Source organism: Gymnodraco acuticeps, unplaced genomic scaffold, assembly GCF_902827175.1.
Source record: "Gymnodraco acuticeps unplaced genomic scaffold, fGymAcu1.1, whole genome shotgun sequence".
NCBI classification, from domain to species: Eukaryota; Metazoa; Chordata; class Actinopteri; order Perciformes; family Bathydraconidae; genus Gymnodraco; species Gymnodraco acuticeps.
Window position 1 is genome coordinate 3,031,060 of NW_022989867.1, and position 23,443 is coordinate 3,054,502.

At 41.8% G+C, this 23,443-nt stretch overlaps 2 protein-coding genes across 3 annotated transcripts in view; one reads left to right on the plus strand and one right to left on the minus strand.

The window, feature by feature from the left end:
• Window positions 1-955: 955 nt before the first annotated feature.
• On the minus strand, window positions 956-22,159 carry LOC117533106 (cyclin-K-like). Its single transcript, XM_034196742.1, has 9 exons — window positions 22,148-22,159; window positions 21,740-22,047; window positions 15,565-15,646; window positions 15,307-15,438; window positions 12,291-12,396; window positions 12,018-12,075; window positions 10,799-10,968; window positions 10,528-10,701; window positions 956-1,909 (listed from the first exon to the last, which is right to left on the minus strand). The coding sequence occupies exons 1-9, from the start codon at window positions 22,157-22,159 to the stop codon at window positions 1,476-1,478; spliced, it is 1,476 nt and encodes a 491-aa protein (XP_034052633.1). The 3' UTR covers window positions 956-1,475.
• Window positions 22,160-22,582: 423 nt separating this feature from the next.
• setd3 (SET domain containing 3, actin histidine methyltransferase) overlaps window positions 22,583-23,443 on the plus strand; it is a 33,282-nt gene continuing 32,421 nt past the window's right edge. The window contains exon 1 of one of the 2 annotated variants that reach the window (XM_034196581.1): window positions 22,583-22,665. The gene's annotated coding sequence lies outside the window, so the exon portion shown is untranslated. The remainder of the gene's footprint in view (window positions 22,666-23,443) is intronic. The other variant, XM_034196588.1, reaches the window with a different exon arrangement.

The window sequence follows — 23,443 nt, forward strand, 5'->3', positions numbered from 1 at the left end:
GGGAGTTTTCCCGGTGGGCCGGTGCTGTGCGTGGGCCGGAGGGCCAAAAAAAAAAATGTTTTTTTTTTTTCTTTGCCTAAATCCTACTGGCCCACATTTGTAAGTGTTACTCCACACTCCCTGGAGGGGTGTGGCCCACACCCCATGGGCTGGGCCGTTTTGATAGGCTACCTATGTTCTATCTATCAGATAGTTTCACTTTCACACATCAGGCCCGTAGCAGCTGTCACTGTGCAGTGTACGATCAGGAGTGAGTGACTGAGAGACCTAGCTGGCAGTTGCTTACAGATGGATAAACAAGCTCCAAAGCGTAAAGGCGTTTTTGTATAGTTTGTGTATACAGTATTGTAGCGAGCCCTGGGTTCAGAGAATCACAGAACGGCCGGTCGTCAGCGGGCCGTTGACAGCCGGCTCGATACGCTGACGCCGGCACCACCCTTAATTTTTTTAAACGGCATCAGCGACAGAGGTCCACAGTTGCCCCGCCCCTGCAGCGAGGCTCCCCCGCCCTCCCGTAGACAGTTCACGAGCTCAGTCACTTCATAACACCAAAGATGGGTCGCGGTAAACGCTCTGAAGTGAGGCTCCACTACACTAAAAAAGAAAAAGACAAGGCACAGTGTAATGCCTGCTAATTGCTTGCCACAGGCATAGCTCAGTTAAAATAAAGCACAGCTATTATGCAATACATTTGTATTGGATGTATTTTTTTTTATTTGTAAAAATGTCAGTTAAAGCTTAAAAGAATAAAGATATTTTTGTTATCTAAACGTTTGACCTCTTTCTTTTACAATTTAAACGGGGAATCGATAAGAACTGGAATCCATAAGCAGAACCGGAATCGATAAATTTCAAACGATACCCATCCCTATATATAACTGACCTATAGAGACTACATCATATATATCTACTACATTAACAGGATTTTTAAAAAAAATATTGTATCTTCAGCTACTGGTTTTTCAGGTTTTTATTATGAACAAAAAACAAGTTTAAATAGAAGCATTTTCGAAAAAGTGTGCCTATGTATTCACAACATTACATCCTTACAAAAATTATCTTTTCCAGAGTTTCCTTTTCATCATATACCAGTAGAAAGATATTTGACAAAGGAAACTAATCTGTTTGAATTGAATTGGCAGTTGTTAAATGCAAAGCCGTTTACAGACAGAACATAGGGGGAAAGCTGTTGTTACAGTACTGCGTTCTCTTAATTAGGCGTATGGAAAGATAACAGTGAAAGTCTTGTGCTATTGAACATCCAAAATATGTCAATAGGACACCAGGCGATTATAGACATTTTAGAAGATAAAACAGATGTGTAAACTGTCTACATTAAAACATGACAGAATGTAATGACATAATGTTCAAAAAAGAGAGCTAAAGCAACACATGTATTTTACAATCCTCCATGTCTTGTTTAACACAGAGCATTCATATCACTAAAGCTGCCTTTACAGGGATTTTAGTGATCCTCATCTCATCCAGGTACCCCGACTCAGCCCACTGACTGGGGGCATCCCAGGAGGCAGCTGATTGTGTCCAGCAGTTGTTGGTGGGGGGGGGTACCCACTATTTAAAATAGGTGCCATCCCAATGACTGAGGGAGGAGGAGCCAGCAGGTAGCTATAGGCTGAGAGTGGGGGGGTGTGGAAGGGGGTGGTGCCAGGGGGGAAGTGGTGGAAGCCCAGTGGTGGACCACAGGCCGGGGGGGCAGTGGTGTAACAGGAGGCCTCTGTCCTCATCATGGACTGGAGCTTCTGATAGCCTTCACTGGACAGCAGGGAGCTGGAGGTGGGGAGGTCCATGGGAGGAGGATGATGTGGTGGTGGGCAATGGGGTAAAGGTGGGGGGGGTGGTCTGGATGAGAGATCTGAGGCTGGTGGATAGGAGGAAGGGGGTTTATGGTCTGTAAAAGAGAAAAGAGATGAAGTGAATGTCAATACATCAAAAAGGTTTGTACAACGCGTGGAGGAATGACCTTTGTTAGCACAATGCAAGACAAAAAGGGAGGAACCAAATTAGTAAAGTAATACAGGGTGGCTGTGGAAAAACAACCAGAGAGGAGACGGAGCGGAATCACAAATAACAAGATACAACTTCAGTTATTATCAGAATCAAAATCCCTTAATTAATCCACACCGGGAAAATGTACAGCGTTACAGCAAGAGTGGCAGAGCAGTAAGAAAGGCAAGCAATACAAAAAGTAAGCTAACTTGTTAAATATAGAGAAGAAAATCACAGTATCGAAATTACAAAATTAAGACAAATAAGTACACAACCATGGCTTAAAGGTGGGGTAGGTAAGTTAGAGAAACCGGCTCGAGTCAAGATACACTTTTTGTTATATTCCATGAAATGCTCTTAACATCCTGATAGCAATGAATATCTTAAAGGTCCCATGTCATGCTTTTCCGGTTATTACCCGTCCCCTTGTGTGTTATGTAGCTTTTTATGCATGTAACGGTCTGCAGAGTCAAAAACCCTCAAAGTACACCATGTAGCGAGTACAAATCTAACACAGAAAATACCTCCCCAAAACACCTCGTTGGAGATTTCTCATTTACTTCCTGGGTATCACTACGTAGAGATACCCAGTAGCCACGCCCAGAGCTATGGCCGCACCCTCTGCCAGCCTTTCACGGAACAAAGCTTCCCAAACCTTTCAGGATTCATGCCGGATATGCACAGCGTAGGGCACTGAAGAGCGATGCTGTTCCTACTTTGTTCGGACCAGCGGGAGATTCAGGTACACAACCTGTAAGTATTGTAGAGTTATATTTGTATTTATTCATGTTAGCAAACTATGGATAAGCTTAAAATGAGAATAATTTGGGTAAAACTGTGAGCTGCATTTGGGGCCTGTTGACATGTGTTTTTTGAGGACAAAGGAAGATGGGGGAAGGTGAGAGCATGTCCTGATTTGCATTCAACTTAGAACGAGCTACAGTGGTTGTGCTATTAAGAGAGGTCTCTTGGGTTCTCTGGTGCTTATCAACAGTAGCAGTTAAGTGAATACTGTTCAAACAATACCTGTGTTTGTGTTTTATATTGATTTCTCTGTTTTATCCTTTCATAAATGTAAGGACTACAAATGGCTATAAACATTCTGGGCTGGTTGGAGTAAACAGGGTTTTATTGCTCTGTGGGGGAGGTGTAGGTATGCAGGCCTTGAGACCTTTTGTTGGAAAGTGAGCCTGTTTGGTTTCCTGCTGCGTTTCCTGCTGCGTTGCGTCTCCCAATGAGATGACCTGAAAAGATGACCAGCTGACCTAACACCAAACCCCTCCTTCTTACTCTGGTATATATCCGGTGGATCCCTGGCGTTCGGCCTCTTCTTCACATGCTGCCCTCGGGTGAAAGTAGCTCTGCAGTATGCGGACTAGGGCAGGAGTAAGCCGGCATTACTCCTTAAGCATTACAATATAACTGTAATATATCATGTTGTATTGTAATGATTGTATTGCATTGTCATATTGCCATTAAAGTAGATTATTGTTAACGGTTACTTTGTAGATATGGATTCCTTCCTGTATTATAACCAGCTTCATAGGAACGCGCGGAGATTTGAAAAGCGGATCAGATATCCCTTTAAATCTCCAACAAAATGGTGACCCGACGTCTATAACGAAGCTGAGGAAGAATTCAGACGCTTTCAAACATCTCAGACAATCAGCAGGACTCTGCAACTTTGCAAATAAGGTAAGCAGACGATGAAAGTCGCCTGTCTGTAATTGGATACGCTAAAACTTTAGGATTGTCTGTAGGCGTTTCACAGTGTTTTTATAGTTTAAATGGAATATACAATGCATATTTTACTATGTTAGGAAAGTTATATACAAAACGTAAACGTTGATCGACAGGTAGACGAAAGTCCTGCGTGACGTAAAATAGAGCAGTTTGGCGCGGATCTGCAGGTAGATTATTCCTGAGTGGCGTAGAGATGGTGCAGTTTGTTATGCGAGGTTTGATTCCTGCACGACAAAACCTGGAAACTCGATAAATCAGATCGAGTCGCCGTTTAAAACTGGGGTTTAAATAACAGACCAATGCTAAAAGCTTAAAGCCAGAGGTCTGTTATATATTAAACCAAGGTAGAGCGTTTCCCTTTGTCTGGAAACTTCTGCTGCTGCCATCTAGTGGCTGAAAGGGGGTATCACACCCTTGAAACTTCTGCTGCTGCCATCTAGTGGCTGAAAGGGGGTATCACACCCTTGAAACTTATGCGAGCTTAGAGTTTAATCATTACATTGCTGGCCGGTATTGAAGACGGGAAGCACGTTCCCAGTATATTATAACTGATTTTGGTAAACTGGTACAAAACAATAAGGGATTGAACATTTTTTACAACGACAGCACCAGGAGATGAGTAAACTCAAGAATCTGTAGAGTGTAAATACATTGTGCAAAACACATTTTACACTCGAACTGTTTGCAAATTTAGACAATATAAATAAATGTTCAGAAAGAAGACATAGGCCTACACTTGATTCAAATTTCATTACTGTGATCCGATTGGTGTGCTCTGCAGGTTTACTATTGTTCGAAGTAACAGTGGGATGTAAAATGAGAGAAGATATGGAGATGTTCTTTCATAGTGTGTGGAATATGTGATGCTGGAAACATGTAAGTATTTCAGAGTTGTGTTGGGTAAATATGTAGCAATGGATGAAACAATTTTTGGAGTGAGTTTTTGTAATATCATAAGTAGACATTAATTATGTTGATTACATGGCATTTAACAACTAAGACAGATAGTATGATTAGAAAGAGACAGAGTGGAAAGGGTTGGATTTATTTAACATCAGTGGGCTAGACTTCTTATAGGTAATGTGTACCGGGACCTGGACTCCCCCTCTGAGTTAGAAAGGCTTTGATCCCGACCCTCCAAGCAGATAAAAGACCTAACCCAACAGGAGACTCCTCCTTCTCCATCGTACAGACAGAGAACCAGAGCTGAACCAACAACAACAACAAGACTACATCAAGACTGCAGCCAGAACTATCTCCACCTGTGGCATCCAGAACCAAACCAGCATGCTGACAAAGAGGCAAACTCTCATCGGTCCCTCAAACAGGACATGAAGTTCCAAACTGCGCCGCGAGATTTGGCACAATAGACATGAGAGCAGAATCCGCCCTCCATAAAAACAGCAGAGAGACTGTAAAGGAGGAGTGCAACAACAGTGGCATGATGGGGCTGCAGATGTGACTGGGCCAATGGCTGCCTACAAAAGTTACAGCGGATGGATTCAACAGCTGATGGACTGAAGAGAAGACAGAATCAGAGGAGTTGGCATGGTCGATTAGAAGTGAGGAGGCCGGGGTCACGGCTTGAGAAAACCAGGGGAGGAGAAAAGGAGAACGGGAATGAGTGAGTTACACATAAACACACTTATTCACGAAACGCACATTTAAATAACTTGAATTAACTTCATAAATACGTAAAGACAGAAAGATTTATTAATCATTTGGTAAATTAAAAATAGCAGTAAAGAGGAAACTATTAAAGTAAAATGATAATCATCCTAAAACACACTGACAGAGTAGAACCATATTCTTCAATATTTTCATCATGTTAACAATTCATTCTTTAAGACATTTTTATTCACGTGTGAATAAAGTAGCGGTCTCATTGGTTACAATATTGATCACCATTAAAAGGATAGTTTTAGGAACCACTCTATAGGACAAATCTTTGTTTGTATTAATGGCTAGTGCCAAGCCACATATTAAATTCCAATCTAAAGTGTTGATTTCACCATTGTGGCATAGTTATTACCAGACTTCGGTTTTAAATCCTTGATAAAGGAGGGAGTAATTGTTGCATGTTCGGACACCCAAGGTTCCACACACTGCTAAAGAGTTTAACATCGTTTTTTAAGTAGACCAGAATTATAATGAGCTATGAAATGCAGAGCGACACAGATCCTAGTAATGTTTTGACTCAAGATAATAGTTATTGTACAAAAGTTTCTGAAATAGATCATTAGACATTTTAATTAGTAGTGGTACTCGAAGGAAGTGAGTTTTGTACCAAGTTTCAGGAAAAGTGGGAGGCGGAAGTCCCAATGACAAGTGAGAATCATCTTGAAAATTATAGTTGAAATCGTGACATATTTTTGTAGACAAAGGATACTGGCCTATGCTGAAATGTCAAAGTCTCTGCAGAGCACGACACATGGCCAAAAAAGACGGAGACCAACTGACCTTTGACCCTGACCGACAGTGTAACTTGACAAGGCACTGTGGATGACTGACTCTGGGGTGAACCTGACCAAACTTGACATGACAACCAGACAGTGTGAGTGTGAATGTATGCCGGCATGTGATCAGTGTAACTGCATGATTCTAAAACAATAACTAACCAAGCATGTTTTTGGACTAACATATTATTTTGGAGCTCCAAGGGAAACGAGAGGTTTCCTAAAAATTCCACAAAAAGGGGAAACCGCACATGTGATATTTTCCTCTCACATGAGTTGGCGGTTTGCAAATGTAAAAGCTGAAGATTCTGTTTCTTTTAGGCCTGAAGGACGGAGAGGAACACTTCTTTTCACTGAAGTGTTCACTGTGGAAATAATGATAATAATGTTCGTTATGTCCCTAACCAATTACCTGACAGTTTTTGTTCCCCTCCCATTACAGGCTTTTGTTACACATTATTTCATGTGTAAAAGGGGGGAGTGAGTATAATGTATAAATGTCAACATGGCTGTAAAATTCACAATTTACATTTAAACAATTTTGTAATATTTTAACAGACATTAGAGTAACTGAGGTTTGAAATGTAGAAAGAACATATTACAGTTAAAGCTAAAACATAGTAGTGTATTGAGACAGAATTTAATTTAGACAACATCATGTAACTAGCCTGGTAGAGGAGTAAAAGCCATAGACTTTATTGTTTAGGTCATTATAGGGATATACATTTCATCTAAATTTATAATAGAAAGACATTTGCACTGACAGGTAAAAGCAGAATCACCAGGAAATCATTCACTTTGTTAGCATCGTGATTTTGGTTGTTTTTGAATCCATAACATTAGTGTGTTTCTTTACCAGAAACATTAGCAGTTCATATTATATTTGGATTTTAAATAGGATTTCATTTAAAGATAAACACAGATGCTTGTCAGAAATTCAGAGCTATTGAAATATGTTATTTAGTTTACCTAAAGATGTTGGGGTTCTTATTTAGTTGGCACAATCCAAGTATTAAGATTCTGAAGCTGCACTGGCAGATAGGAGGTCTACAATTAATTTGGAAAACCTGTTCACAGACGGCTGTTGTTTCAAGACACCCCACCAAGAGGCTCCAAGTGGGTCAAAACAGCTGAGCGTAGGCTTGAGGGAGTTGTATCAGATTTCTCCACACAGGTCACTGGCGCCAAAAGGGGGACCCGAGAAGCACGAGGACAAAGTGGCTCAACCCCAGGCTCTCCGACCCCGACCGAGTGACCCAGCGGACCTCTTATGCCGTCTGCCTGGGAGAAAAGGGGGACAGCTCGTACCACGGGAGCCAGTGTGCGGCGGGGAAACCACCTACTAGGACCAGGGGACGACATCAGGACGGACGTGGCCCGGGCAGACGTGGACTACTCGGAAGCAGCAGACTGGAGGAGCAGGACCCTGGAGACATCCTTACAGCAGACGACCCGGGAGGCATCATCAGCGGGCCGGAGAAGGAGGACCCTGGAGACATCTCTACAGCATCGACCCGGAAGCCGCCATCAGCGGGCCGGAGGACGAGGAGGAGGAAGACATCTCTCTAGCAGGCAGCCCAGAAGCTGCTGTCAGCGGATTGGGAGACAAAGACACGGCAAGCCGGGACGGCGCAGCAGAGGAGTCTACTTTGCTCTGATCAGTTCTACCCGTGAAGGGCAAGCTGCATCTCCCCCTCCCTATTAGCTGTCCTTGTGGGCTATTCCTCGGGGGGGGGGGCTGATGATTCTAGCACTCAGCTACCCCCTCATGGTTCCTTCACTGCCATGGAAAGTGGTGTTCGGTCTCCATGAAGGTTTCAAGTGCTCTAAATACCAGCTTCGGATGGATTTACGGACACAGTAGAAAATAATGACAGTGGGTATATTTCAAAATGCCTTGTCTAAGTTTATCTCTGGAGAAGGAGATAAAAAGGGGGATTTGTAGAGTTATATTTGTATTTATTCATGTTAGCAAACTATGGATAAGCTTAAAATGAGAATAATTTGGGTAAAACTGTGAGCTGCATTTGGGGCCTGTTGACATGTGTTTTTGAGGACAAAGGAAGATGGGGGAAGGTGAGAGCATGTCCTGATTTGCATTCAACTTAGAACGAGCTACAGTGGTTGTGCTATTAAGAGAGGTCTCTTGGGTTTCTCTGGTGCTTATCAACAGTAGCAGTTAAGTGAATACTGTTCAAACAATACCTGTGTTTGTGTTTTATATTGATTTCTCTGTTTTATCCTTTCATAAATGTAAGGACTACAAATGGCTATAAACATTCTGGGCTGGTTGGAGTAAACAGGGTTTTATTGCTCTGTGGGGGAGGTGTAGGTATGCAGGCCTTGAGACCTTTTGTTGGAAAGTGAGCTTGTTTGGTTTCCTGCTGCGTTTCCTGCTGCGTTGCGTCTCCCAATGAGATGACCTGAAAAGATGACCAGCTGACCTAACACCAAACCCCTCCTTCTTACTCTGGTATATATCCGGTGGATCCCTGGCGTTCGGCCTCTTCTTCACATGCTGCCCTCGGGTGAAAGTAGCTCTGCAGTATGCGGACCAGGGCAGGAGTAAGCCGGCATTACTCCTTAAGCATTACAATATAACTGTAATATATCATGTTGTATTGTAATGATTGTATTGCATTGTCATATTGCCATTAAAGTAGATTATTGTTAACGGTTACTTTGTAGATATGGATTCCTTCCTGTATTATAACCAGCTTCATAGGAACGCGCGGAGATTTGAAAAGCGGATCAGATATCCCTTTAAATCTCCAACAGTATTCATTGTTGTTTGTGTATTTATGATGTTTAAAACAAACAAGGTATCTACCACGACTGTTTAAATGGGTCAACGTTTTTCGGACTACTACGTTGGGATCGCGGAGAAATGCTCTACGCAGACCCATGCTCACAGCGTTATAAACCTCTTTCTTACTCAATACTGTGAGTGTTTGTGTGTGCTCAGGATGAGTTTCGCTTGTTCTCTGTGTATCGCAGACACGGAAGCCTGTCTGATCAGCAGACAGACGAGCCTCCAGTCAGAGACCAATCAGAGCACTGGGCTCACGGGGGGGGGGGGGGGCAGGAGCTCCAACAAGCCGTTTAGGACAGAGAGTGAATACCGGTGAATGCACATACTTTACAGAGATGCTGTATGAGAAACCAATTGGGTTTGGAAAATTGCACAGTATAAATCTATTTTAGTAGACCTGAACAATGATCAGTAGAAATGGCCATGACATGGAACCTTTAAGTGCTTTGACAAAAAATCCATAAAAAAATGTCATCTGTGGAAGCCGTGGCGCTGTAAAAAGCACGACCAATCATGTTAGCCGGCCCGGCTAAAGTAACTGGATGGCCTACCTGCCTGTCAGCCTTCCATCTGTGCACAAACGTATCTCATGCCCTCATTGGTCATGTGCGCGTTCGTGTGTGTTGGAGGAGGGGCTCTGTGAGGAAGTGGCAGATTTGTTCCGGTTGTGTATTTTCAAATTCTAGCGCACTCAAGCTGGTTTCTCCAAAATGACCTACCCCACCTTTAAAATTAGTAGCAGCAGTTTAAAAACAAACAACTAAGTGACATAAGTAACACATTAAGGTATGTTAAGATTCTTCAAATAATAATTTTAAAAATACAAATGAAAAATAATAATAATAACTACAACATAATTAACTTTCCCTTGTAACTAATAATGTTTTCTTATATAGTAATTGGTAAAATAATAATAATGCTGTTACTTTTGAGTCGAGTTAAATGCTACTTAAAAAAGGCAGCTCTCTATTTCCTCATCCTCACAAGACACATGGTGAAGGGTGAAGCCGTTTTACTGTCACAAGAATACAAATGACCCCCTTTATTACCATGCAAGAGTAGGTCTCCCTTGAAAAAGAGATCATTGATCTCAATGGGATTTCACCTGGATAAATAAAGGTTTTGAATTGAATTAAGGAAGAATAAACAGGAATATGGTTGCAAAATGTTAATACTGTGGTGAACCTCTTATTTCATGCAATTGATTCCAGTTTTAAAACTAATGGTGTCAAAGGAGGATAAGAGCAGAAGACACTGACCTGGGTTTATGGAGACTGGAGGAGGAGGGGGGGGGAGGTTCTAGATTTGACAGCTCTGGAAAACAAAAGGTGCCGATAAAGAAAAACAATGTAAAATGAAAATAGATGGAGCTCAGGGTTAGGTCTGGGTTTGTACTCACTGCTGGGCTTGCCATCATCTTTTGGCGAGGGCTAAAATACAAAAGTACAGTCTCAGTCTGAGTCAGAAAAACATGTTGGGCATAAAATGAGATGTAACACACCCACTCACCTGGGCTGGTCTTGGTAATCGGGGGCTGGTCTGAGGGGAGGCCTTCTTGGCCTGCGGTGGGGCAGGGGGGGGATAGGAGGGAAAGCTGGGGGGGGGTTCCAGCTGTCCCTATCCCTCCATCAGGAATGTTCTGCTTGGCCTGAGAATACAGGTCCAGGATCTGGTGGCAGATATCTTTGTGATGGAGGACAGCATGAGAGATCAGTGGAGGAAAACGGATTATTAATATATATGTTTGATGTACTGTGGATAGTGTGATAGTTCTCTTCACCTTCAAGCACCTCAACAGGCACATCGTGGACAAACTGCTCCCACCAGCGCCGGGACAACTGCTTGGAGGTCCAGTCCTGGACGTCAAACTTAGAGAGGCGTCCAGCCAGATACATAACGGCCACGGCGATGATCTGCGGCTCCCACTGCAGGGCCACCATGGTGCACAGGCTGGGGGCCGCATGAAGAGTATTCATGACTGCCTAGTATTGATTAAAATGATTTATGGCGGGCCACCATAATAACATAATTGACAGTCACATATTGATTTTCTATTTCTTCTTTCAATTAAAATGGTTAAAAATTGTAATTTATTGTAGAGCTGTGAGCAGCACGTTGATTGGCTGAGGCCCCGCACTGTATCTTACAAACATGCGCTCTCTTAAATCAGAGCATGATAATGTGATGGAGGAAGGAAGAAGAGGCCCCTCTTTTAAAATAAGTCATCAGAAAGGAGCGTAGCTAGTTAGGATCGATTAAAGGTTAGGGTCAAAGTTAGGTGTCTTACAATGCTACCTGATCCTTAGATGTGCTAAATATCGAGGCTTTTTCACAGCTGCAGAATGAATCCATTTTTAATGGCAATTCCTTTTTTGCTGTGTTTTCACCTATCACCATCAAATCTATAGAACCATTGTTTTCATATTTAAATTGTTTACTAGAGTACAACATTGTTTGTGTGAGCACCTTTCTTTTAGGGCTTTTCCCCTTTAATTAAACAAATTAGAAACAGAATACTATAGGTTGTGTTACAGGTGAAGAACACTGACATGTCATGTATTGAATGAGTTTGTGTCCTGATGGTTAACTGCACGTATTGTAGATTGCTTTGGTTAAATTAAGTGTTTTATGTTTATCTGGCCTCCTACTTTGGTTCTTGCACCAGATGTATGCATTTAACTTTAAATTGTAGTCTATAGAATATAGATGTTTGTATATTGCAATATACAGTATGGTATATTACAATATAGCACAACATGGAAGTGACAGCACTCTTTTATTAAGATGTTAAAATGCAAAAAAACACTGATGCTAAAATAAATGAATAAACATGATAAATAATTGTGAGTTCAATATTGATTAAACATAATTGTGTTAATCATTTTGGCCTGCTTCCATACCCTTGAAACAGTAATTATATAATAAATATTGAAACAAATATCTTTACCTTTGTCAACCTATTATTCCTTATTCACTTAAGTCACCGTCTGTGGGCTCACCTGTCGTTCACAAAGGTCCAGGCCATCTGAACCAGCTTCTGCACCTTGTTTTTGTCCCCTGAACAACACAGGAATTATTAACATCAGCTTCTTACAACCCCCAGCCCTCCCGGACACCCCATCAGGCACTTCCTCAATGACTGACTTTTTTCTAACCACACACTACAGTCAAGTTCTCATTTCAATTTCTGGTCCAACAACTCTTCTCAATATATTTGTCTTTATTTAGTCTTTGTGAAAAAAACCTAAAGAGGCAAAGGGAAACATAGGTACCTTTCAGCTGCTTGGCATAGCGCAGCAGGAACTGGTAGGGGTGCTCCACCTGCAGGTCGAACTTGATGGTCTGCAGCAGAATGCGCTCCAACACCATCACCTCCTCCTGTTAGAAAATGATTCTTCCTTAAGAAAATGGTGAAACACTTTATAAGAAATAGCTATCCAGCACTCAAAGGATAAGAAGAGTTACATTCTGCAGGTTGTCAGCCAAAACGTAGAATGAGGAAGAACAGGTCTGTAGTGTGAAAGCTTGAAATGCAGATAGGGGTGCCTGTTTCCCCAAAGCACTGCAAGTCAAATAATATCAAACTCATTAGCCGCGTTCACACCAAGTACTTTGCCGTACTTAGTTTCCAGCACTTAGTTCCCGCCATGGAACTAAGAGCCGATCGCGTTCACACCGGAATAAGTTCCCTGAGGGAAGATTACGCAAATGAAGCCGCTGACGTCACTTCTTCTTCTTCTGCTTTGGGTTTACTGTCAGGCCGCAAACTACTTCACGGCGTATACTGCCACTTGAACTCCCCAGAGTTGGGGACTGGCTTCAGTAGAAGCTGCTGGGACTCCCAGCAGCTTCTACTGAAGCCTTCCGAGTAAATCGCCAGAACGCCGACACCTCCTCATCTCCACCGCTCCCATGTTTTCTTTTGTGTTGCCATAAGTTAGTCTCTCTGCTATTGTGCGCTGGGCGAATGCTAATGCTAATAATGCTAATGCAAGGATAATCAAATGGCGGCTTCACAAAACATTTCAGAGTTTTACGGGGCGTGGTTTGCAATTCGCCCAGCCAATCAGAACTGGGGCACTTTTTTTCAGCCTCAGCAGGCACTTAAAATTGGGGTAAAAGTTCCCGGCACTAAGTACTCTTTTTGGTGTGAATGCGACATAAGGGGTACTAACAGAACTAAACGGGAAAAGTACGGGGAAAAGTACTCCGGTGTGAACGCGCCTATTATAAAACCTGCTGACCAAGCTGTTTTATAAGGTTTATAGCGCTTTGACGTTTTGTGATTTCATCGTGACCACTGACTATTTATGTAAATGTCCAAGGACTTTAAAGGGGACCTATCATGCAAAATGCACTTTTGTACGTCTTTTATACATGAATATGTGTCCCCGGTGTTCCAGGGAACTCACCAAGTGTCAGAAAACACAACCCTCTCTCTTTTCCTCCTTAGCCAAATCTCTAAAAACGGGGCTGCAACGGATCTGATACAGACTGATCCAGATTTGAACACTGTCCTGACGTCAGGACGGTGATGCTACAGCTATTGGTCAATTCTCCACCTATCAGGGGAATGAGAGGTTGGGCCACGGCCGGCCATTGCTGCTGGAAAGCGCTGGAGACGCTGTAGTACATATGCCACGCCTGTAAGTGGCGCTGTAGTGTGCCACAAAAGCAGCGAAGAAGACTTCCCTTGCATGGTTGCCATGGTTGCCCTTCTGTTTATTCTCCGCTGTGGCTCTTTTTCTCCCTCCCCGAGGCAAGCGTTTGCGCCTGCTGCTTTAAAACAAATGAATAATGACTCTATATAATCATATGTAAGGGATAATGTGCAGCGACGCGGTCATTATGGGGAAAAGAACACCGACAGGCTGATCAGGAGCCCGATGCCAAGCGGAGGGATCTAGATCGGCATGAAGGCACATTATGCAATGTGCACATTATCCCGCTTATTACACGGCCACATTCTCGACAAAGTTTCAAATATAGCATGATAGGTCCAATTTAAACTTTAGACTGCTGGTTTACAAATCCACTCTTGTGCTCAAATTTGTTTGGTTGTTTTTCGTTTTTTTTTTTCAAACATTGTTTACATTGGGGTAGAAAGAGGGGACTAATATAATCTAACTTTATTGGCTGGAATCTGACACCATATTACAGATTATAGATTCACTATATTAACTCACGTTAATTAATGTTTATAAATGATCCTCAAATAATAGAACCAAGAAGGAAACCTCATGCAAGAAAAGACTTTTTGTTTTAATGTTACTTAAATAAATTGGTCATGTTTTGTTGTGTACGTGTATCCTTATTCCACATAGACCAAGGCTGCACACAGTTAGTGTAAATGAGCTAGTTGCGCCAACAAAATGTTTCCAGCACCATGGACAGTAACATTAAGACACTCAGGCCCAATCCCAAACCGCCCCCTACACACTACCCCTCCGTTCGCGCGGAGGGTCCGCTATTTTAAGTGCTGTTCCAAACCAACGAGTGTGGAGCGGTGTGGAGGGGGAGTGGGCTATCAAGCCCTCAAACAGCGAGTCTGCAGCGGTGCTGACTTGAGACCGGTCTCTACCTGACCGGTCTCAACGCTGTGTGTGTCCGTCAGGTACTGTTTACAAGTAGTTCCAGCAAACATCCACTGATAAACTGCATGTTAACAACCTCATGATAACCTCATATGTTTTAACTTAGGATCGTACCTGTGTTTAGTCTTGAAAAAGGTAAATGTGTGCATTTTATTATAAAGTTGTGTATATTTACAGACTGTTTCAAAAACTAAGAAGCTTATAAACATCAGGTTTAAAACTAAAAGAGCTTTGAAACACAATGAAAGATGTTTGGAGTTTTATTTGAGTTATTAATTTATATTTTTTGTCTAAGAGATGCTGATTTGAAACCGTTGTTACATACAGTTACGGCACTTCCTGTTTCTGCCGGAGAGAGGGGAGTTTGTCCCAAAGCTTGCTGCTGTATTTACTCCCTCCATCTGACAGGAGGGAGCCTCGTTGAGCTGCGAGTGTGGCTACAGACGGAGTTCACTCCGTCACGGAGGGGTAGGGTCGAGGGAGTGGTTTGGGATTGGGCCTAAGACATTAAGACACTGATGGATGGATGTACTCATTTAAGATTTGTCCAATTTGACTAACAAAATACTGTCCACCTCTAAGTTGAAAGGCTTGAGAAAAATAGAGCCCAGAAAAATGAATAAAACTCATAGCAGGTTATTTGTCAGCACTTTTAGAGAAAAGACTGCTAATAAAAGCATTTACTTGGACAGACCTTGGGATCATCTCCAAACTGTGCAAACTGGATGTCATTTAGCAGGCTGCGAGCGGTCTTGATGATGTCTTTGCACTTCTTTGGAGTTTCCTCCACTTTGCCTGCCAGGAAAAGACAGCATCCTCCCGTCACCTGCAGGCACGTGCACCAGGTTAGGAACCAAGCTGTACAACACATGTACAAATGATGCTATGGAAGACTTAATAACATGAATATGGAGATATTTCACCATACACCCACCAGGAATTCCATACTTACATATCTAGGAAACTGCTTGAAGGAGTGGAACATGTAGAAGCGGTGGAAGTAAACAATCCCAGTAGCCAGTGTGTCATAGTGCCTGTAACCGTAGAGGTTAAGAAGTCTGACGGAGGAGTTTCAACATTTGAACAGTTGTTATTCATCAGTCAGTGAAGAAGGGAGGTTCACATGTGGACAGGTGTTTAACAGAGCCCCCAACCCCACACCAGTGGTGTAAAGTAACTGAGTACATTTACTCAAGTACTGTACTTAAGTACAATTTTGAGATACTTGTACTTTACCTGAGAATTTAAATGTTTTGCTATGTGGTTCTTCTACTGCACTACAATTCAGAGGTACATGGTGTACTTCTCCTCCACTACATGTATGTAATACCTTTAGTTACTTCACAGATGTGGATGAATGATGTGAAATATAATCAAGCGTTAAATCAGACTTTAGTTCCACCTGGAGTAAATCCACAAGCTACCCTGCAGTAGGGCTGGGCGATATGGCCAAAAAAAAGAAATCCCCGATTTTTTCACAAGAAATCCGATTTAAATTGATTTTCTCCCCCCCCCCCCAATTCATATGCAGATGAAAGTAATTGTTCCAATTTTAACCAATGACATATCACTGGAAAGACCAGGATGTCTTCTGTACAGCACATCAGGGATTGATAGAGTAGCTCAAAAGAGTAAAAGGAGATGCATGTTAACAAAATGTCCACTACAGTGGACATTTTCAATGGGCTGGGTCCCAGGAGGATATATTGGCACCATATCCTTTGCTATATACATACCGACCGCATCTGTAATGGCTTTCAAGCGGGCCGAATTCTTGTCATATGGGATTAGTGCTGCGTACCTGGACAGGACTCACATTCAGGTTCAGGTCCGGACTCAAGTCCAGAGGTTCAGGTTCAGGTCCGGACTTATAAATCCGGACCTGAACCCATGGCTTGTGTCAAGTTGTGTGAGTAACTAAAATGAACTTATTGTGAGCTAATTATCAATTAAAAATGAACTCAAATTCGAACTCATCAGGTTTATTGTGCTCCCTTCCAACTTGTGTCTACATTTCTCTACAAAGTACAAATGTAAAAAAAACACTTTTTGCCACTTAGTCTACAAATGACTTATGACAGCAACTACTACAAAGTTCAAACATTTATTTCATTTACCAAACTAAAGTAACCAAACAGTCCCTGAGCTGACTGAGCCTAAATCCCTAAAACGTTGCTGAAAGGTAGTGTAGAGTAGACTATACGCATTACACTGTTACACACCTACTATACAGTATAGGCTACACTGTAGTGACTGACTGTACAGTCAGAGTGTACTGTACTGTCTGTACACCATGTATTATCTACAACTCTACATGTGTACATTATACAGTGTATACTACATACATAGTGATGTACATACATGCTTTTAGAAATTAAAATCAATGTTGATATGGCGTAATTTTGAATTAAATACACTATTTAATTTAAATCAGTTTTATTCTGAAAAAAACCGGAAGTTGACACTATTAATTTAATACTTTTATTCTGAATATTATTCACTTCCGGTTAGCATTAGCATGTGGTAAAATGCTACGTCTTCAAACCGTGAATCGAAGGTGAAATGACATGTGATGTTGTACACTGAGCACACTGGGATTAGCACTCATTTATTGACGCTGAATAACGTTTATCAGGGAATGTTTAAATAACCACAGACACCAGAATATACGTAAGTGCTAGTTTTTTTTGCGAGTCCAAGTACCGGTTCCCGACGTTCCGGTTTTAACCGGACTTGAACCGAAACCTTTTACAAGTCCAGTACCGGTTCGGCGTACCGGTACGCAGCACTATATGGGATGCAGTTTGAAAATGTCTGTGTTACGGTAGACTGTATTTTGGCGGCTGTGCGTGAGGTGCTTGTAGTGCCGCGGTATTTTTCATTCCGCTGCGCGGAACATTTCTCCCATTCAGCAGGATGCTTTTGTTTGAGGTGCTGCAGTAAATGTGTCGTACTGCTGCCTTTGCTAGCAACAGACTTCAAACATACTTTGCAGCGGGGTGTTGTCTGGTCTAAATCTGACCTCGCGAACGCAAACCAATTCCAAATAACGGATGACACCGTGCCTTTCTTTGGAACAAGTTCTTACCTGCTCGTTGTCATGTTGTTTGTGTAATGTGTATCACTCTATTTGGTAAATGCGCGCACTGTGCGGGGGGAGGGCTGAGGCGAACTACGGGAGCCCAGAGGGAAAAGTTGGCGGAAGTTGAAGAGAAAACCGATTTTCATTTTAACAAGTCGACGTGAACTACACACTCGAGTTAATCGATATATCGCCCAGCCCTACCCTGCAGTATACAAAGTCATTCAAACTAGCTGCACCTTTACCAGCTTTGAGAACACTTTCATGATCAATCATTATAAAACATATCATATATATTATTCTGAAATGGAACAATCTGCACAATGACTACTTTTACTGTCGCAACTTTCACTATATTTTGATGCTAATACTTTTCTACTTTTCTTGAGTAACATTTTGAATGCAGGACTAACGCCTGTCCACACAGTGGCGTGCGTTGAAAGCTTCACCATTCACTTTGAATGGGGTGACGTCACTTTTTGCCGAACTGCATTGTGGGAAGCGACGCGGAGCTTTGCTGGCGTGGCTCGCTGCAAAAGTTGAGCAATGTTCAACTTTTGAAGCCTCGGCAGAAGCGTCAGCCAATCTAATCATATGCCAGTATAAGCTCTAGCCAATCAAAAATGTGATTGGTTGTTGGTCGAGTTTCAGACACGCCCACCGGCAAGCTTCAACGCACGCCGCTGTGTGGACGGGCCGTAGAATGTGTGTATTGAAAGCCACAAACTGTAAGCACAATGCAAGCCAGTATCAAGAACCACCCCGGGCCCGGCGCCACGAGGGGGCAAAAGGGGGCATTGCCCCCTCAGTTGTATTCTTTGCCCCCTCACTTTGAGCATCATTCATCCATCAAAAAAGTACAATAAATGTCACAATTATTAAATAACTTTAAATAATTATTTTCCCCAATACACGTTACTATGTTTAGATCAGATATGTTGGGGCAGGCAGTCAAGCAACGTGTAAAAAAGCCTCAACCCCAAGTGAGCTTGTAGTCTTAATGTTAGCGTGTGTGCTTAGCTGTAAACACGGTCGGGTGGGTGACCAAAACGTCCCCATTTTCAGTGGCTGGTACCCGGTTGAAACTCCCGAATATGTTCCCATTTTTGAACGTGCATTAAAAAAAATAGAGCAAGGTGAAATCAAATGTTATATGTCAGTAAAAACAGAGTAACAGTGTTGTGCCTGTTTGTAGCGTTAGCGTATTTCTTCTTCTACTACTTCTTCTTCTTTAATGGCGAATCGCTTCCACTTGGAGCATATATCGCCATCTACTGTTGATTTATTAAATGTTTATATTAAATGCTCGTCCTCAGACCAGTGTTTTTTAGGAACTTGAAGATCAGCTTGTTTACTTCATTTCTTGATTTACTTTCGTATATTGACTTGAAATCCATGTCCTTGATGTTATGTTGTTCCAGTGCAGTTTTCAGAATGAGTCTTTGTCTGTTATAATCCCGGCAGCTAAAAAATACATGATGTATTGTCTCTGGTTGTTGGCAACCATCACAATTGCCATTTGGATGTTTTCCAATCAGATGCAGTGTTGAATTTAATCCAGAGTGACCCAATGTTATCCTGCTGTTAATGTTCGGTTCTCTTCTACTACTCCCCCAAGTGCTTCCCGTTCCTACTTCCCTTTGTATCTGGTATAAATGTCTTCCTTTGATGTTACTGTCCCATAACTTTTGCCATTGTTGCTTGATAACAACTTTTGTAACAGATTTGACTTCTGCTCGACTGATGGGTACAATTATATCAATCTGGTTTGCTTTCAAACCACATTTTGCCAGTTGATCCACTGCTTCATTCCCTCTAATATCCACATGCGCTGGAACCCACACAAATTGAACAACAATTCCCAAATGAACTAACCTAAACATGACGACATTCTGAAGAGAAGTTGTTTATACTCTCCAGAGCTGCGCTGGAGTCAGAGCAAATGACCACTCACATTGGCTGTGTTTCCTCTACCCACTGAAGTGCTAGTGAGATAGCCATCATCTCTACTGTATATACTGCAATGTGATCACTCGCACGCTTTCCCACTTTGACCTTTAATTCAGGAACATAAAATGCACAACTAGTTTGACCATTTTCTGGATTTTTGGATCCATCAGTAAATATTTGTATAAACTGCCCATATTGTTCACGTAAGCCTGCACATTGATTTGACTTTTCATTGAATGTAACCGTTTCAATAAGGATAAATCTACTATAGGTTGAGGTAGCAACCATGGTGGAACAGCTGATAACAACACTGTCAGACTAATATTCTATTCTTTAACTTTGAATTCCTTACATATTTCTGAAACACAAACACAAAAACGTTCTTTTTTAATTTTGTTACTTTCCCAACTTGTTTGTACAGTTTGTTTGGTAGGGTGAGCATCTTTCTGGCCCTGTAGATTTGCCCAGTAATGAACAATGAACTGTTTTCTCCTAAAATAAATTGGTATTTCTCCGACTTCTACCTGAAGTGCCGACACTGGTGTAGATCTGACTGCCCCACAGCATATCCTTAGTGCTTGTGCCTGGACTCTATCTAATTTTTGAAGAGAAGAGTATGCAGCTGAACCATACACTATTAGTCCGTATTCTATGACTGATCTAATTAAGGCTGTGTATACGTTCCTCAAAGCAGCTTTATCAGCCCCCCACTTAGCACCTCATAACATTTAAAACCTTTTTACATTCATCTACTACTTTATCAATGAGAGTACTCCATGTGACTCTCTCGTCCAACCATATTCCCAGAAATGTAAATGTCTTCACTTTCTTTAGTTCTTGTAACTTCTTCTTCTACTTCTTCTACTTCTAATTCAATGTACCTGCCCGCGAAATATTGGACAAAAGAAACTCGGCTAGTAGTGTCAACTAAATCCATAGTATTACAGCAAAAGTGCTTTAAACGAGGTAAGTTACGAATGTATGTTCTCAATCGCTAAGTGTGGGATTTAATATTAAATTAGTTTAGATTAGATTTATTGTCCCCAGGGGGGAATTCATTTCCACAGCACTGTTGTGGTAATCTGTATTATATAAACCGTATTGGTACAATGAGCGATATCTAGTGACGGATTTTGGAACATTGATTTGTCCCCAGGGGGAAATTCATTTTCACAGCACTGTGAACACAATATGACATCAACAAAAAATAAGACCGACAACTACAGATAGCACCACACATGATGGTTACTTGTTATTATTTAGGGCTGCCTGTATGGATCAGGTTTTTGCCAAAGCGAGCCCTTTTACTAGAATAATAATGTTATGTATTATATCAACCGTATTGGTACAATGAGCGACATCTAGTGACGGATTTTGGAACATTGATTTGATTTTTTCTCATGGCAGTTAGACTCTAGAGACAAACCAGGGGACTTTATTTTTAATCTGTGTCTGTCCATTTGGTGTAGTATTTGATCCAATATTACATTTGGTTTATATATTAGTCACTTTCTTATGAAATGCCAGGTTTTAGGCCTTGATTTGAACATTCAATCCTGGAAATAAAAAATCAACCAGATTAATGTTTCTTTAACTAGAGGTAAGTAAATCTGTATAGGAAGACGAGTTAAGGGATAGAGGAGAAAAGGTTATGGTATAATTACAGAGCCTATCCATTTATAAATTGAGGAAATCAATGTTAGTCTGTTAACCAAAGTGCAGCCATCTATCTATCAACTATCTACTATATATTATTAAAGATCAGAGGAAAAGAACGGAACGAGAGGGGTAAATCCAGAATAAAAATAAAGAAGCAAAGAGATTGTAGAGCAGTGAGAAGGAAAAAAGCTCGGTGTGTCAATTCATTAAATTGCCAGTATTTTTCGTTGTTGTGAAAAAAAAATGGCCCCCTCTGATTTGTTAACAGCCCCCTCAGTCATTTCATCCTGGAGCCGGGCCTGAACCACCCAATGAAATGCATGTGAAATACTGAGTAATAGTATACAGCTGATGGTATGATTTAAACAACTCGTATCTGTCTATTTAGTAGGTGCTAGGTTCTCCTACTTTAACTATATTTGCCACATAAGGATACAGTCCGAGCCGTGTGCCCACATCAAAGATGTAGCGAGCCCCCTCTCTGCGGTACCGGGCATCAGTAGCAGGGTCCAGCCCGTCGGACTGGGACGGGGTGTGGGCTAAGTCCTTCTTGTCCCAGTACCAGCATGGTTTGATGTGTTCCAGGGTGTCCGGGTCATTCCTGTCCCAGAATAACAGGGGCGTGAAGAGGTCCAGGGTGGACAGATCCTTTCGGTCCCGCTCACTGCAGGACTTTAGGCTCGGATTGAATATTCTTCTTGTAATTGTGTGAGAGAAAACAGCATCTAACCTAGCTAGCCACAACTATGGCCAGTTGGCGGACGACAGATGCTAGAAGCTGCTGATAACACATCCACTGTACGGCAATGGAAGTACCGAACCTATTACTCATAACACGACCCACTGTGTTGAACATAATGGCTGCTGCCTTTACACAATAATGACAGTAGTAAACACGTGTGAAATGTCTACCAGAGAAATCCCATTGTTGTATAAAAAGTTGAATATCCGACCTTATTCCTTTGTGGGTTTAGTTCTGATGCAAGCGAACCAATCCATCCAAACAAAGACCAGCGGAATACACTGAGAAAGATTAGTGATTGACACGTCTTTCAACCAATCATCGAAGCTCAAACATGACCATTTATGGTCATTTTAATCAGTCTAAAAGTATTCGTCCAATTGTATAATGCGCAGGGAGAGGGAAATAGCAAAACATTTACATAGATCAGCATTTCAACCAGTCAATGCCATGTTCCGCGAGTTGCTTCCTTACATTACTTACCCTACAACCAATGAGAATCCCAGAATGCTCTGACGTGAATGTGGGCGTAGTTTACACTACTCCAATCACACGCGCGATATAATCAAGGTTGGGTTCATTGCAGGAACAGAGGAACTACTGCTGTCACTTAAAAAAAGGTATGACTGAATTTTAGAAATAGCTTTTGGTTTGGTTAAGTATAGTCCAGACTTGGTGTTGAGTGTTATTCTGTAATGACGCGTGCATATTGTATGGAGGCAGTTGTATTTGAGCAGACATGACTAACTAGCCAGCCAATCCAGTAGATTAGCCCCTTCTAAAACTCAGGCTGATCCTTGTATCACTTGACAGCTGAGCAGCTAACAGCTAGCCTGCTTCAGACAGCCAGTGTACGGTACCCGCCTCGCTCTGCGCTCCAATTGCGGCTCTGCTCGGATGGGCGTGATTCCTCAATGCTAATGCTAGCTGCTGGCCTAGTAGAAAAGCTATAAATGACCCGAGGTGCTAACTTGTAACGTTAGTAAACCTAACTCTAAATTGGAGGATAAACCATGGTAATCCATTACCTATGCTACGTCCGAAATAAAGGCCTGACAAAAGGCGTTACTTTGCTTAAGTTGTTAGTTTGCTGACATGTGAAGTTAGCTATGTGAGGCTGTAACGGTGTCATGGAGGAGGTCTGAGAGCTGTACTGCTGTTTGTCCCGCAAGTCTATCAATATTTAGCTCTTTTGTCTAGCTGAGTCTTGTACTGGAACACACGACAATAACAAAACAGTCTAAAGACATTATTTGTATTTGCTTATATGATTTTACAGTTTTCAGAAACAAATAAAGATGGTTTTGCAATATATCCATGGCTGTCTTCTAAAAACGTATTGCCTCATTGCGGATTTGCCTGATAATTAATACAAAATAGTACTAACATTGTTATCTT